The 17,423-nt window shown below is 40.9% G+C and overlaps 1 protein-coding gene across 2 annotated transcripts in view; it reads left to right on the forward strand.

The window, feature by feature from the left end:
* gabra4 (gamma-aminobutyric acid type A receptor subunit alpha4) overlaps positions 1–9,652 on the forward strand; it is a 47,876-nt gene extending 38,224 nt beyond the window's left edge. For both annotated transcript variants that reach the window (XM_061901494.1, XM_061901495.1), the window contains one exon: positions 8,907–9,652. In XM_061901494.1, the coding sequence (XP_061757478.1) occupies positions 8,907–9,449 (543 nt within the window). In that variant the 3' untranslated portion in view covers positions 9,450–9,652. The remainder of the gene's footprint in view (positions 1–8,906) is intronic.
* Positions 9,653–17,423: the final 7,771 nt, after the last annotated feature.

The following is a 17,423-nucleotide window of genomic DNA, read 5'->3' on the forward strand; positions in this document are numbered from 1 at the left end:
ATTACTCCCAAAACTCCAAAATTGTTTCACAAACTCCAAAATGATTCACAAACAAACAAAAACAAAAAAAAAACGTTTCGGAAACTCCAAAAAAGTTTCACAAACTCAAAAAAAATGTTTCACAACCACACTAAAAGGTTTGCAAGTAGAACAACTATTTTCTTTAAGTTATTACTTTTGGCACATTTTTTCCACTTCTTCTCCCACGTGCGCAATTTTTTATCGCTCGTGTGCAGAAACCATAGGTCGCTGTCTTCAACAACAGGGGGTGCTGCTGAGTCAATTTAAGTTAGCCATAGCGGTTTACGACACTGCCATCAATAAGAAATAACAAAAGAGAAAGACAAGTATTTCTCTAATGGAACGGCCACAGTGGTTTCGACAATGGCAGAAAAGCAATTTTCAGCGCAAATAATGTTATGTAATCCATTAATGAATGCAAACAAAGGGTGACGTACAAAAATAACATTTATATAGATCATAGATGAATTGTTATTTTACTAATCACTAAGCAAAATTAGTTAGAATATACTATGGATTGGGTTGCCTAATTGTTAAAATTATGTACAGATATAGTAGATAGCATAGTACTGATATTTAATAACATCCAGGTATAATTTGTTTCAAAATTCAAATAATTTTATATTTTGTAAACATCACATTATGGGATCATCAAATGCTTTTAATGCAGGGTTTGCCCCTAAAAAATGTTCAGTCTCTTGCCCAAATACATTTTACTTTGTTGATGGTGTCATTACACCTCAACAATGATTCTAATTTTGTGTTTTTCATAGATAATGTCATTGCATCTCAACTATGATCATATTTGTGTATTTTCTATTGATAGTGTCATTACACTTCAACTTTGGTTATAATTGTGTATTTATTGCACCACAATGAACTCCCTAATAAGTTAAATCATATATTTTGTTACTCTCACTTTTCTTAACGCCCTAAGAATGTTTTTAATGGGTTGTACTTGTATAGCGCTTTTCTACCTTCAAGGTACTCAAAGCGCTTTGACACTACTTCCACATTTACCCATTCACACACACGTTCACACACTGATGGAGGGAGCTGCCATGCAAGGCGCCAACCAGCACCCATCAGGAGCAAGGGTGAAGTGTCTTGCTCAGGACACAACGGACGTGACGAGGTTGGTTCTAAGTTGGATTTGAACCAGTCACCCTCGGGTTGCGCACGGCCACTCTCCCACTGCACCACTGCGCCACATCATAGCTCCAATGATTCAAACTTATTTGCTGATTCAACTTTCTAATCTAGTGTGCAGAAAACGTTTCAAAGTTAAACTATCTGCCATTGTGAACTTTTCCTTGATCTATCAAACATGAAGCCCCTTGGCTGCCAATTGCAGGTCCAGAAGTATTTATTTTTCATGTGCGTTATTGACCAAATACTATAATAACAGTGTTTTTAAGTTCCATTTTCATGATGAATATAATGTTTCCCAGTACAAATTTCCTATTAGATATACTCTATAGTGTAATGTGTTCATTACAATCTCCCATTACTGCTTTATTTGTAAAAATACTTTGGAGTCATGAAGAGGAGGATTGACTATCAACCTCAGTTGGATTGTTTTTTTTAAGAACTGTTGCATTGGAGCCCTCTCTAGTTTGGAGGTTACTCTTGAATAGGGTTGCAAAGGGGTGGAAAGTTTCCGGTAAATTTCCGTCAACTTTCCGGGAATTTAACACAGGAAGTAAAGCTCGGGAAGTTTGGAAATATTTAATATTTTTGGATTATTCAAAGTTGGACACCGTCCATGGGAATTAATGGGAATATATGGGAATTAATGGGGATATATGGGAATTAATGGGGAATCACAATAATTATACCGTATATTATTGGAGCACTTGTCTATATGCTGCTGCATCTTTGTGGCATTTTTGACGTAGCTATTTGCACAGTATTTGCAAATGTACACAGCCTTTCCGCCTACATTGGTTGGGGTGAAATGTCTCCACACATCAGATGGTGTACTTGGCATTATTCTGTTTGTATGTATTTATTCTTGTAAAACACTAATGCAATGCCCCACACAGATATAAATAGTCAGCCAAACAATTGGAGTAGTCTTTGAAAATATTTTACTGATGGACAAATGAATAGAAATAGGCAAGATGGATAAATGATCACTCAATCTGCATGTTAAATCAAACTATAACCTACATTATTGTATGACAACAGAATGGCTAGCAGAACAAAAGGCAGAGGAAACTACAATTGTTTTTTACTATTTGCTAGTTGAACTTTACAGATTACAAAAAAAAGGTAATTTCGGATTGCTTATGTTGTTAGCATAAATAAATGAGACTTAACATAGAGAAAATTAGCATCACGGCTAACAGAGAAATATTTTCGGTTCATCATGAGACTGTGGTGGTACATAAACCTAGCTAAAGATATTGGCCCCAAAATCAAATAACAAGTACAGGAACAGCTAGCTAGCTTGAGTGGAAGTCTGCTGGAGTAGTCTACAGTCATACAGTAACTAGCAATTATGCCTCTATTAAACTTAAATACCGTATATCAAATATATTTAACCCAGTAATATCATCAATACTTACCTGACTGGATGAAGTCCTCGGGCTGAAATACTACTGTGGCCTCAATAGCCCTGCTGTAGTGTGTAGCATGCTGGGAATGATCTGTGCATGTGATGGAAGAATGCACTGCACATGTGATGGAGGAATGCACAGTGTAGGGTTGAAATTCTACTGAATTTGCATTTAATCAGGTTGTTTTAGCTAATATTCATGCTACAAGATATAAGCATGTTGCATTCAATGTTTATTCCCATTAATTTCCCATTAATTTTCCATTAATTCCCGTTGATTCCAATATATTTCCGTAAATTCCGATGGAAAGTTTCCAACTTTGAATAAACCTGGAATATTGCAACACTACTCTTGAATGAAGTTGGTAAGATACTCAAATCAGTGTATTGCACGCAAAGACATAGATTGTGGTTTTTGCATTTAGATTTTGGCCAAATATTTGTATAATATTGCTACACAATGGAAAAGGGGTACAATTAAATAAGCTCTACTTCTTCCTACTTCTTTTCGAACATGCTGAAAAGGGAAACTGGAAAGCGTGGTGTATCACTTTAATGATCCGTGGCCCGGATCATGTTTTTGTTATGTTCTATTATTTTTGGACTCCCTTAGTTCCTGTTTTGTGCATCTCCGGGTTTGTTTTGGTTTCTATGGGGATTAATTGGGTTCACCTGCCTCTGGTTAGTGGTCGGCACGCTCACCTGCAGTCTACCACTAATCAGAGAGTTATTTATTCACCTTTCTCTCCATGCTCTTTCTGGCTTCTTTGTTTGCTACACGCAACCGGTTACGTAAGTTTTTCTTTTCTTCTGGCTCATGCTAAGTGTTAGCTTCGAGTGCGATTGGCACGTGTTTCCTTCGACTTGTTTTCTGTCTTTGGTGCATCTTTGATTGTTCTGAGAGTTAAATCATGTTCCTACCTGCAAGTCTTGTCCGGAGTGGTCCGTTTGCATGATCATGTAGATCTACTCACTTCCATATTCCAACAGGGAACCTCTGGTGGCCCTGCAAGTGAGCTATGAGCCCATCAAGCCCGTCCCTTTATGGACAATATGGACACTGGAAGATGTCCACATCTTTTTTCGGCTCTTGTTGGCTTTGTCCATCACAAAACCTCATTGTTTTGTTCTGTACGAGGAAAAATGTGCAAGTTTGGCATTTGAAAATATTGAACTCCTCAAACAAGCAACAATTAACCGAATTGTCAACCTACACAATCAAAATGAATAGATTAAATATTATTTAAACAAATCACTTGTTAATCAAATATTAAAAAGTGCAGGTTTCCACAACTAGAGAGAGAACACTGGCATCCTTTCTAAGACACATCACACACCACATTAAAACAAAGACTCCTTGTTCTTTTGGATTCACCTTGGTTACTTATTTTTTTCTCCATCTGATGAATGCAAACGTATTCATGCATGTCTAATACAAACATAAATGCCATAAATGTCAACTATTGAGCCTCCACAGCCCACCTCTATGCAGTTTAAATATATACCCATAATGGTGACAATTTATACAGAACAAGTTTAAAGTTTGTCTTGAGCCAAACACAACAAACAACAAAACCTCACTCTTGGAGAAATAAACACTTCCACAATATTTTATTTCAGATAGATACAGCCAAAATAAAACCACACCATAAAGTTGCTTTTAAACTGAGCCTTAAGTCATTTGAAACAACAAATACAGGGTTATAAACTACTCGTTTTTAAAACATACATTAACACATGTATTTTATGTAGTTGCTATATAGCAGGGGTCAGCAACCCGCGGCTCCGGAGCCGCATGCGGCTCTTTGAACATTCTGATGTGGCTCAGCAGCATACTTGCCGACCCCCCAGATTTTCCAGGGCGGTTTCGAGGTTTCAGAATCTTTCCCGAGATAATCATCCTCCGATCTGAAGGCGCGACGTGGCGATAATGCCTTTAACGTCCTTTAAAATATGTCGTTGCGCCCGCTTTATTCACCATGCTATTTGCATGCCGGCCGGCCGGTCACGTGCAGAATGTGACCTCTGTTAATACACGTAAGTGACTGCAAGGCATACTTGATCAACAGCCATACAAATTACACTGAGTGTTGTGATATAAACAACTTTAACACTCTTACTAATATGTGCCACACTGTGAACCCACAGTGTGAACCCACACCAAACAAGAATGACAAACACATTTTGGGAGAATACCCGCACTGTAACACAACATAAACACACAAAAAAATTCCCCAGAATCCCATACATCCCTGACTCTTCCGGGCTACATTATACACCCCGCTACCATTAAACCCCCCCCACCCCATCCCGCCAACCTCAACCGACGCACAGGGGAGGGGGCAATATTAAGGGGGCATCGTGGAGGCACTGTCTTCGATGTCTTCTACAACCTGTACAAACCGTGTGCCAGCCCAGACACATGTTGTATCTGGCTTCTATAGACGCTCCTGGCGACTGCAAGACATAGTTGATCAACAGCCACACAGGTCACACTGAGGGTGGCCGTATAAACAACTTTAACACTGTTGCAAATATGTGCCCCACTGTGAAGCCACACCAAACAAGAATGACAAACACATTTTGGGAGAACATCCGCACCGTATTACAACATAAACACAACAGAACAATTACCCAGAATCCCTACAATACACACCCCCGCCCGTTCCCCCCAACCCCGCCCCCTATTGTAGCCCGGAAGAGTTAGGGCTGCATTGGATTCTTGGTATTTGTTCTGTTGTGTTTATATTGTGTTACGGTGCGAATGTTCTCCCAAAATGTGTTTGTCAATGTTGTTTGGTGTGGGTTTTCAGTGTGGCGCTTATTTGTAACAGTGATAAATTTGTTTATACGGCCACCCTCAGTGTGACCTGTATGGCTGTTGATCAAGTATGTCTTGCAGTCACTGCTGTGGGTCTGCAGTAGCCTCACACAATGTGTGACTGGGCCAGCACACTGTTTTTATGGTGGAAAGGCAGACGAGACGACAGGTTGTAGAGGACGCTTAAGGCAGTTCCATCATGACACGCCCCTAATATTGTTGTCCGCATGAAAACTGGGAGAAAGATTACCTCAGGAGGGGCACTGATGTACGGGTGTTTCACGTAAAGACCGCAAGAGTTGGTAAGTATGTTGCTAGGGCGGGAAAGCCATTCAAAGAAGGTGAATTCATTAAAAAGTTAATGTTAGATTTTTTTAAGAAACCTTTTCTTGCGGCCCAGCCTCACCAAGTTTCTGCATCCAGTGGCCCCCTGGTAAATTGAGTTTGAGACCCCTGCCGTAGTTAGACCATTGTGGTCTGATGACATACTTGTATTTAACATACTTCTATTTCTGAATTACTATCAGAAGTGAGTGTAATCAAAGAGTTGTGCTGAAGTTATTTCAATAAGATATTTAAAGCTTGGTACACATTGGGAATATTCAAGTGCATATTCTTCTCGCGAAGATTTCATACTCTTAAATGACAGGACCCAGCAATGCATATGTCATTTTTTCACTGACTACTTTAAGTTGCCCCCGCCGGTCCAAATCCCACTATGGCATAATCACGCCTGAATGCTGTATAGTGACAACAGCACTTCAGTGGATTAGCAGGTTGCCAAGGCAACACAGCCTGAGTGCATCTGTATAGGTCTCAGAGATGCTGTGCCGCCAGGGAAATAGTAATTTCCTTCTGCTGACCCCGAGTGAAGAATTGACATCAGGGTCAGGGCGTGATGGGTCCAAGTGGTCAGCGTAACACACCTTCAACAAACACACACCTACTGTGTTACGCGTTGGACACAACAATAACATTGAGGCTCTTCTGTTTCCGGGCGAGGGTGAGGGGGTGGATTATTCCTGCAAATGCTTTAGTGGCAGGCAGCATCACACTCGTGCCTGCTTGAAAACATCTACTCCCAAAGGATAAGCTCCTTTGACTCCATACTGCATTTCCCACCATGATGCAGTGCTACCTACTTTCGGTCTTAAGCTGGTGTGAAATGAGTGAAATCCTCCATAAGTGACTACGATGTCTGCTCAATGATGAAGGCCATCTGTGTGAGGGCCTCTGTAATCACATCAATATTGAAAGGTTTAAGTTGCCCCGGCACGCTGTGAAGGACGCACAAACCTTTGTGTAGACAATTTCAAAATAAGATAAAAGGGCGACTACCACTTGAAATTATGGGTGTACTGATACAACTTTTTCACTTCAGATACGATTCCGATATTGCCGACTTGAGTATTGGTCGATACCTATATTAATCCGAAAAGATATCAGCACAGGGCAGCACGGTGAAACGGGGGTTATTGCATGTACCTCACAATACAAATGTCCTGAGTAGTCTTGAGTTTAATCCCAGGCTCAGGATCTTTCAATATTGAATTGGGACACTAAGGTTTACAGGTGAATTCAAAGCTTTTGAAGGTCTGTTGAATGTCTCACTACTTTTTACACAACTTGTTCCATTTACACGGACGTATGACCTTGCCTGCAGTGCAGCCCACACTGGTGTGAGAGGCCATGTCCACACGAACACAGATTTTTAATAAACGCATATTTATCTCTGCTTTTAGGCGTCTTTGCCACACGCATACTTTAGTCTTTAAAAACGTAAACTTTTACAAATGCTGGCCAAAGTGAAGAGTTCCAAAACCCTCCACTTAGCGTATGCGTGTACACGACACAAACTGAGACTTGTGGTGACGTCACAGTTCTCCCGTCCAAAGGCAAAACCCAGTAACTCAATTTTGGTCAAAACTGAGCTGATAATAATTTTGGAGTTCCTAGGTGATATGCTTTACATTAATGTATGCGATATTGTAATTTGTTCTGTAAGTAAGCTGTTACGCGCATGGCAGGACCTAGCAACTACCACATAACCGCGTAGATACAACAGAAAAACCTAGTATCTCAAGGGACCAATCGGAGCTTCTTTGTCAGTCGCCTTATTGTCTTTAATGAGACATTTGCACGAATGGGGGCCGACGGTCAACCTGATTATGTGATATTATGGCACGAGGGGATATTTGGAAGATTGGCCCAGGACGTTGCAAGCACCTTCATTAAATGTATTGTTCTTGAGTCTTCCCCTTGCATACTCTTTTGGGCAGATAACTGTGGAGGTCAAAATAAAAACTGGACGCTGTACACGGCTCTTGCACATTGTGCAAACGCAGAATGGGGCCCACCCGAGATTGTGATAAAATATCTGGAGAAAGGGCACACGTTCATGAGAGCAGATTCAATCCATGGCTCAATCGGCAAGAAAATGAAAACTCAAGAAAACATCTATACGTTTGATGACTTTGTAGATCTTTGTAAGACAGCTTCAAGATAGATTTGTTTTCCTTTGTTTTCTCAAAATCAGCTAGAAGTGAGTTACTAGGTTTTGCCTTTGGACGGGAGAGTTGTGCGCTGTCATTTCCAAACTCAACAACACTACCTTGCTGGCTTTAAACACACTGTAAGATGACTTACTGTATGTTTGAAAGTGAACATGCTGCTCTTTTCACTCAACATTAATCAAAATGACAGTCAGACAATATACAATAAAGACAATATACACATATGCTATATTACTATATCCGTCATTAAATGTTTTACAATTTCATTAGTTTTGCAGCGGAACTTAAACCTGCAAAATAGTTTCCTTGGCTCGTTAGTACGTGCTGATTTTAGAAATAATGTAGACTTCACTGCACATGCTGCTGAACATGTTGTAATTCTATGAAGGTTGGCTTTCAGCAGCAACGGCGTGAATTCGCTCTTTAAAATAATGTTCCCAGGGCTCAGTGTACGAGCAGGCTGGTTTTAAAGGTAAAGAACGTGTCATTGTACGTCCAAAGTATATCAAAATAAACACAATAGGAGGTGTAATGCTGCACCAAGTCATCTATTGCTGCTTTTTTCAGGCTTCTGATTGGACAAAATGTGCATGACAGCATGTGTTTGTGTGTAGACAGACAATTTTGAAACTACACTTGTGTGGATGGGGGATTGTTTTAACCCCAAGTATGTGTTTTTGAAACTCTCCGTGTTCGTGTGGACATGGCCTGAATGTGAATAAATGTTTGGTGGTGGTCGGAGAAATTGGCAGCCATGTTTCCGTCGTCCCCCCCAGGGCAGTTGTAGCTTACCACCAGCAGAGTGTGAATGTGGATCTGTTTCACATGCTTTGAGTCACTAGAAAAAAACACTATATAAATGTAATCTATTATTATTATTATTATGATCATTCATGAATGTAGTTGTAATTTCCACAGACGGACCAGAGACATTTATGTGACTCTTCTTCATGTATTTTCTCACATTGCAACATTATATTTGTTTTCACAGCAAAATCCCGACAGCAACGGTAATCTGAGAAAGCGTGTGAACTATATTTCCCACCACGAATCCACCAATCACCAGCGAGCCCAGCCCACAAATAACATTTCAGGAGCGGGGGGAGCCAGGCCGTTGCGTCCTTTAACGGGCGGAGCCAACGTCAGCTCGTCCACCATCTCCCGCTCCAGCCCCAAAACCGAGAGCGTGTTCAGCGGGTCCTCGTCCTCCGAGGAGAAAGAGCTGGTGAAAAGCGCGCCGCAGGCAGCAGCCTCCGCACCCGATGTGACGGCGGGGACGCCATGCGAGCAAAACACCTCCTCCGCTTCCTTGCAGCATCTGCTGGGGCCCAAGCTGGAGCGCCTCCAGATGATGGCGAACAAGGCGGAGCCAAAGCAGACGCCGTGCTCACAGCCCACCACTGCTGGCATGGGCGGGACCAGCAAAATTGACAAGTATGCACGGATCCTCTTCCCCGTGTCCTTTGGGGCGTTTAACATGGTCTACTGGGTGGTCTACCTGTCCAAGGACACCATGGTCGCTAAAGGGGGGTAACATCAAGCAGATGCAAAGAACACAAACAGAACCTTCGACACGCACGAGGACAACATTTAGGAAGTACTTGAAGGATGCGTGCTTGTACACTTCTTCATTGGCTACAGTGCAGTCGAGATAAAGCATGACATTTCCTATTTTTATATCCCGCATCTGTATATGTGCAAAATGTAAACATGTGTAAATACATCTTTTTCAACGTACAGCGGTACCTCAATTTTTGTTCTACGTTCCAAAAGGGCTGACAAAGACTGAATAGGAAGAAAACGAAACCATTTTCCCCATAAGCAGTCATGTAAACCCATTTAAGGCAACAAAATATTGATAGTTTTACATGCAGGAAACTATATGAAGCACATGTAAATGAAGAATGAAATGTGTAAGTCACATATTTATCACAGAGATATTGATGAACTGAGGGAGGGTAGGTGCATGAACGACACCTTTCCGACTTTGAGTCATTTTTTTAATTTAAGCAGTGTAGGCATTTTTTGGCCTCATGCCGGATTATTTTGCAGTCGTACTCAATAAAAAAAAGTGCAGAGAATGTCTGAACTTCGTGTTACGCAGTGCATTTCAACGTATCAAGTCCTGTCGTGTTGATGAACGGGTTCCCACACTTCCTTGTGGTCTACATTATACAGTCACGATCAAAAGTTTACATACACTTGTAAAGAACATAATGTCATGGCTGTCTTGAGTTTCCAATACTTCCTGCAACTCTTATTTTTCGTGATAGATTGATTGGAGCACATACTTGTTGGTCACAAACAACATTCATGGAGTTTGGTTCTTTTATGAATTTATTATGGGTCTACTGAAAATGTGATAAAATCTGCTGGGTCAAAAGTATAAAGACAGCAATGTTAAAATTTGGTTACATGTTCTTTGGCAAGTTTCACTGCAATAAGGCGCTCTTGGTAGCCATCCACAAGCTTCTGGCAAGCTTCGGGTTGAATTTTTGACCACTCCTCTTGACAAAATTGGTGCAGTTCAGCTAAATGTGTTGGTTTTCTGACATGGACTTGTTTCTTCAACATTGTCCACATGTTTAAGTCCGGACTTTGGAAAGGCCATTTTAAAACCTTAATTCTCACCTGATTTAGCCCTTCCTTTACCACTGTTGACGTGTGTTTGGGGTCATTGTCCTGTTGGAACACCCAACTGCGCCCAACACCCAACCTCCGGGCTGATGATTTTTAGTTGTCCTGAAGAATTTGGAGCTAATCCTCCTTTTTCATTGTCTCATTTAAAGCACCAGTTCCATTGGCAGCAAAACAGGCCCAGAGCATAATACTACCACTACCATGCTTGACGGTGGGAATGGTGGTCCTGGGATTAAAGGCCTCACCTTTTCTCCTCCAAACATATGCTGGGTATCAATCAATCAATGTTTATTTATATAGCCCTTAATCACAAATGTCTCAAAGGACTGCACAAACCACTACGACTACCACATCCTCGGAAGAACCCACATAAGGGCAAGGAAAACTCACACCCAGTGGGACGTCGGTGACAATGATGACTATGAGAACCTTGGAGAGGACCACAAATGTGGGCAACCCCCCCACCCCTAGGGGACCGAAAGCAATGGATATCGAGCGGGTCTAACATGATACTGTGAAAGTTCAATCCATAGTGGATCCAACACAGCTGTGAGAGTTCAGTTCAAAGCGGATCCAAGACAGCAGCGAGAGTCCCGTCCACAAGAGCGGTTTGGTCACAATACCCAGCAATATGTTTGGAGGAGAAAAGGTGAAGCTTTCAATCCAGGAACACTATCCAACTGTCAAACATGGTGGTGGTAGTATAATGTTTTGCCGTCAATGGAACCGGTGCTTTACAGAGAGGATTACCTCCAAATTCTTCAGAACAACCTAAAATTATCAGCCCGGAGGTTGGGTCTTGGGCACAGTTGGGTGTTCCAACAGGACGATGAACCCAAACACATGTCAAAAGTGGTAAAGGAATGGCTAGATCAGGCTAGAATTAAGGTTTTAAAATGGCCCTCCTAAAGTCCTGACTCAAACGTGTGGACAATGCTGAAGAAAAAAGTCCATGGATATGCTTTGGGGTAAAAATTTGGCACAAGCGGTCTTTTTAGTTGCAAATTAACCTCTTCATTCCCCGCCCCCTCAAGCTTTTTCTGACCTTGCTGATCTTCTTTGTGGATCTTTAACGCGGCCAAATAGAAATGTCATACTGGCTCTTTTTGACAAAACAGTCCAGTTGGAAATGTAGTGGAAAAATAAAAGTTATTTTGTTGATCGGGGAAAAGCAAATCTACCACTGCCTGATACTTGTGTTTTTTTAGGAAAGCTAAACCAAGCTAACTTTCCCTGATGCCTGAACAAACATTTTCTTACAAACCCCATTTCCATATGAGTTGGGAAATTGTGTTGGATGTAAATATAAACGGAATACAATGATTTGCAAATAATTTTCAACCCATATTCAGTTGAATATGCTACAAAGACAACATATTTGATGTTCACACTGATCAACATTTTTTTTTTGCAAATAATCATTAACTTTAGAATTTGATGCCAGCAACACGTGACAAAGAAGTTAGGAAAGGTGGCAATAAATACTGATAAAGTTGAGGAATCCTCATCAAACACTTACAAACCCCGTTTCCATATGAGTTGGGAAATTGTGTTAGATGTAAATATAAACGGAATACAATGATTTGCAAATCCCTTTCAACCCATATTCAATTGAATGCACTACAAAGACAAGATATTTGATGTTAAAACTCATAAACTTAAATTTTTTTTTTTGCAAATAATAATGAACTTAAAATTTCCTGGCTGCAACACGTGCCAAAGCAGTTGTGAAAGGGCATGTTCACCACTGTGTTACATCACCTTTTCTTTTAACAACACTCAATAAACGTTTGGGAACTGAGGGAAACTAATTGTTGAAGCTTTGAAATTGGAATTCTTTCCCATTCTTGTTTTATGTAGAGCTTCAGTCGTTCAACAGTCCGGCGTCTCCGCTGTCAAATTTTACGCTTCATAATGCACCACACATGTTCGATGGGAGACAGGTCTCAACTGCAGGCGGGCCAGGAAAGTACTTTTTTTAATGAAGCCACGCTGTTGTAACACATGCTGAATGTGACTTGGCATTTTCTTGCTGGGCGTCCATGAAAAAGACGGCGCTTAGATAGCAGCATATGTTGTTCCAAAACCTGTATGTACCTTTCAGCATTAATAGTGGCTTCACAGATGTGTAAGTTACCCATGGTTTGGGCACTAATGCACCCCCTTACCATCACAGATGCTGGCTTTTGAACTTTGCGTCGATAACAGTCTGGATGGTTCGCTTCCCCTTTGGTCCAGATGACACAATGTCGAATATTTCCAAAAACAATTTGAAATGTGGACTCGTCAGACCACAGAACACTTATCCACTTTGCATCAGTCCATCTTAGATGATCTCGGGCCCAGAGAAGCCGGCGGCATTTCTGGATGTTGTTGATAAATAGCTTTTGCTTTGTATAGTAGAGTTTTAACTTGCACTTACAGATGTAGCGACAAACTGTATTTTGTGACAGTGGTTTTCTGAAGTGTTCCTAAGCCCATGTGGTGATATCCTTTAGAGATTGATGTGGGTTTTTGATACAGTGCCGTCTGAGGGATCGAAGGTCACGGTCATTCAATGTTGGTTTCCGGCCATACCGCTTACGTGGAGTGATTTCTCCAGATTCTCTGAACCTTTTGATGATGTTATGGACCGTAGATGTTGAAATCCCTAAATTTCTTGCAATTGCACTTTAAGAAACGTTGTTCTTAAACTGTTTGACTATTTGCTCACACAGTTGTGGACAAAGGGGTGTACCTCGCCCCATCCTTTCTTGTAAAAGACTGAGCATTTTTTGGGAAGCTGATTTTATACCCAATCAAGGCACCCACCTGTTCCCAATTAGCCTGCACACCTGTGGGATGTTCCAAATAAGTGTTTGATGAGCATTCCTCAACTTTCTCAGTATTTATCGCCACCTTTCCCAAATTCTTTGTCACGTGTTGCTAGCATCAAATTCTAAAGTTAATGATTATTAGCACACCCCAAAAAATGTTTATCAGTTTGAACATCAAACATGTTGTCTTTGTAGCATATTCAACTGAATATGGGTTGAAAATGATTTACAAATCATTCTATTCCGTTTATATTTACATCTAACACAATTTCCCAACTCATATGGAAACGGGGTTTGTAATCCAAGCAAACATTATTGTATGTGATCCCTGGACAGTGGGCCTGGGGTTTACATTGACCGCTGCATCATGACATCATTACATTGACAGCTTCATCACAAGACAACAACAGCAGAGTAAACACACAATTCAGTTTGTCATTGGCGAGAGTAGTTTTTACACACTTTAAAAACTGAAATCTAAGTAAGATGAAATAACTCAAATAAGGGTGATATTTGCTTATTTTCTGTCTGATAAGATAATCCTTCTCAGTAAGCAGATTTTATGTTAGAGTGTTTTACTTGTTTTAAGGGTTTTGGTACTAAATGATCTCCGTAAGATATTACAGTTATGACCTATATTGAGTAAAACATGCTTGAAACTAGAATATCAACTGTTGCAAAGCTGTGTCATTTAACACTCACAAGTATACAACTAATTTTTAAAAGTAATATTTTTTTATTTCAAGCATGAAATAAAAAATCATGACTTTGACACAATTGTTTCTCATATTAAAACAGGTGACAGCCAAATGGCCTTTGCTGTTTTATTTTCAATGAAACAATAGAACATACAAACTCATATAGTAGTACAGTTGTTATTAGTGAGAGTATACTTATTCTAAGGTATTTTTGGGTTCATTGGTTAGCTAATTTTACTTGTTTTGGAAAGTCTTGATAAGCCAAATGTTCTTGTTCTATTGGCAGATAATTGTGCTTAGTTCAAATAAAATTGTCAGGCTTGTCCCTGACAGTTTGGCCATGTTTTAGTTTTTCCTCTGCGTTTGTCTTTGTTTCCTGTCAGCGCTCTTATTTTGTCCGTTTCCTGTTTGGCTCCCCAGATGTGGCTGATTGGCACCTGGCCACACCTGGTGTCAATCAGCCAGGTACTATTTGAAGCTGCCTTCCCCTCCAGTCAGTGCTAGATTATTGTCACCACTACCTGTCAATGTCATTAATACTTATCGTTGTAGCTATGTCTACTTCTGTTCACTCTGCTCATGTCATAGTCCCTTCGTGTCACAGTAAGTGTTTTTGTTTCTAGTCCACAGTTTGCCTGTGTGCTAGTTTTTGTTCATAGCCAAGTTTGTTCTCCGCCTTGTGCGCGCCTTTTGTTTGTTCTTGTTTTAGTGCTAAATTAATCACGTTTTCCCGCACAATGCCATCTCTGCATCTTGGGGTTCCTCACAAACTCTACCTGACAGAATAATCCAGCCTAACACGAACCCCGCAGAGATATCCATGGCGGAGAGGCTTAACAAAGCGCTAGAATTTATGGCTAATTTGAAGAAAGGTTCGGCTGCTTTTCAAACCCTCTCCCACCCACCCCTGTCGTTTGTGGGCCTAACTGGGGACGTCTGGGATCCGTCCCTTGAGGGGGGGCTATGAGTAGCTGTGCAGCTGAGGAGGCACCGCTACTCCTCACGCAAGTGGCTCTGCAACCTACGGCGCCATCATCTCCGGTGGGCCTGCAGCCTACGGCGCCACCACGCACTCCGGTGGGCCAGCAGCAGGGGGCGCCGCCACCATCCTGTCCGGTGGGCCAGCTGCAAGGGGACATGTGGTCAGGGGAGACAGAAAGGCAGAGGCTCACTTGACGTGATGAAACAATAGAATAAACACATATTAAAACCACAAAATAAACATCATCTAATGAATGTATTTTTTAACATGAGGCTTCTGTGTGTTTAGCCGCTTCTCCTTAATGTCTGTCTGTGTGGAAAGCAAAAGAGGATTCAAGTCAAGTCAAGTGACTTTATTTGTACGTGAAGATAGAATTGGTTTTGCAGTGTACAATACAAGATAATGGCATATCCATATGCATATATATGAAAATAAACAAAGGTATTAACACAAAACACATAGCAAGATGACAAACCAGAAAAATAAAGAGATTAGGGCTTCGCTTATTGCCTGGTCTGCTTGTCCTAATGTCGCCCAAAAAATGTTTGCAGTCACAATTGTACGCAATGTAGTTACATTTGTACACAATTAATTGCTAGTTTGTGTACTGTTGAATCCACGACTTGATTAATGTTTATAAGGTGTTATTTTTATTCTACTCATTATTGTTCATAATACAACTATAAATGTAGAAAAGAGAAGCCCGAGGCACTGTAGTCCAGAGCCTCAATCATAAGCTTGAAGATGCATGTTGCGACCATGTTTTATCAGCGAGGAAGCCAGACTTTTTTCGTTAGGTGGAAGGATATTTATTTAATGCTCTGCTGAATAAATGAATGAACAGTTTAACCATCCATCTATCCATCCATCTTCTACCGCTTGTCCCTAGTTAATTAATTATTGTGGCTGCCAATATCGAAGACGATACATCCAAAAGCAAACACTGGTTGGACCTGTAAGACGAAAATTGGACCTGTAAGATGAAACAGAAGTGATAATCCATCCCATCCATTTTCTACCGCTTATTCCCTTTCGGGGTGGCGTGGGGCGCTGGCGCCTATCTCAGCTACAATCGGGCGGAAGGCAGGGTACACCCTGGAAAAGTCGCCACCTCATCGCAGGGCCAACACAGATAGACAGACAACATTCACACTCACATTCACACACTAGGGCCAATTTTAGTGTTGCCAATCAACCTATCCCCAGGTGCATGTCTTTGGAAGTGGGAGGAAGCCGGAGTACCCGGAGGGAACCCACGCATTCACGGGGAGAACATGCAAACTCCACACAGAAAGATCCCGAGCCTGGATTTGAACCCAGGACTGCAGGAACTTCGTATTGTGAGGCAGACGCACTAACCCCTCTTCCACCGTGAAGCAGAAGTGATCATAAAAGTCCAATTTCATAGGGGATAGATAGTGCTTTTTCAATTGCATAGTGAGTACGCTTTTATTTTGGAGTGCTGCATATCAGACAGTGACGTGACATGGAGTCGCGCCAAAGTGTTGGAGATGAAGCCTAGCTTCCACGATGTTCGTTGTTGTGGCCTGTTATGAATACGATGATCTCGTACGTTTATCTTGGGGCTCCCACACTGAAGTTGAGGTTCGCTGCCATCGATATCTAACAGTGGACAGATATAATAAGTGTTACTAATTCCTCCTTTTTTTAATTCATGATTAATTTTAATGTCATGTTGATTTTTGTTTGTTTGACCTTGAATGCATTAAATAATACACATTTTGGTATCACTTTAGTATGGGGTAAATATTCTAAGTAATAAAGACTTAATTAAGCGGTATTTGGACACTAGGAGCAAATATATTGTAAGTAACATAGACTTAATTTAGAGTTATTTGGTTAGGGTTAGGGGGTTGCTGTATAATTTCGCCATGCAGAATAAGGCATTAATAAGTACTTAATAATGACTAATTAAGAGCCAACATGTTACTAATTTGCATTTTTAGGCAATTAATTAATGGTGAATATGTTCCCCCAAAAAAACCCGAAAGGGACAGGCGGTAGAAAATTGGATTGATGGATGGATGTTTCCCATACTAAAGTGTTTCCAAAATTTTAAATAGATAAAGCATCAACAAACAATCAAATACAATAAAAGGTAAGAAAAACTCCATCCATCCATCCATCCATATTCTAACGCTTATTCGCTTTGGGTTCGCGGGGGGCGCTGTTGCCTATCTCAGCTACAATCGGGCGGAAGGCAGCGTACACCCTGGACAAGTTGCCACTTCATCGCAGAGAAAAACTCCAATTGTTTCATTTATTTTATCAAATCAAATAAATGTAAAGTATTTAATAACATTTTTATGAAAGTTAATTACTCCTTTGTTTTTATTATCTTAATGAGCACC

This window comes from Nerophis ophidion, linkage group LG05 (assembly GCF_033978795.1).
Source record: "Nerophis ophidion isolate RoL-2023_Sa linkage group LG05, RoL_Noph_v1.0, whole genome shotgun sequence".
Classification (NCBI taxonomy): domain Eukaryota; kingdom Metazoa; phylum Chordata; class Actinopteri; order Syngnathiformes; family Syngnathidae; genus Nerophis; species Nerophis ophidion.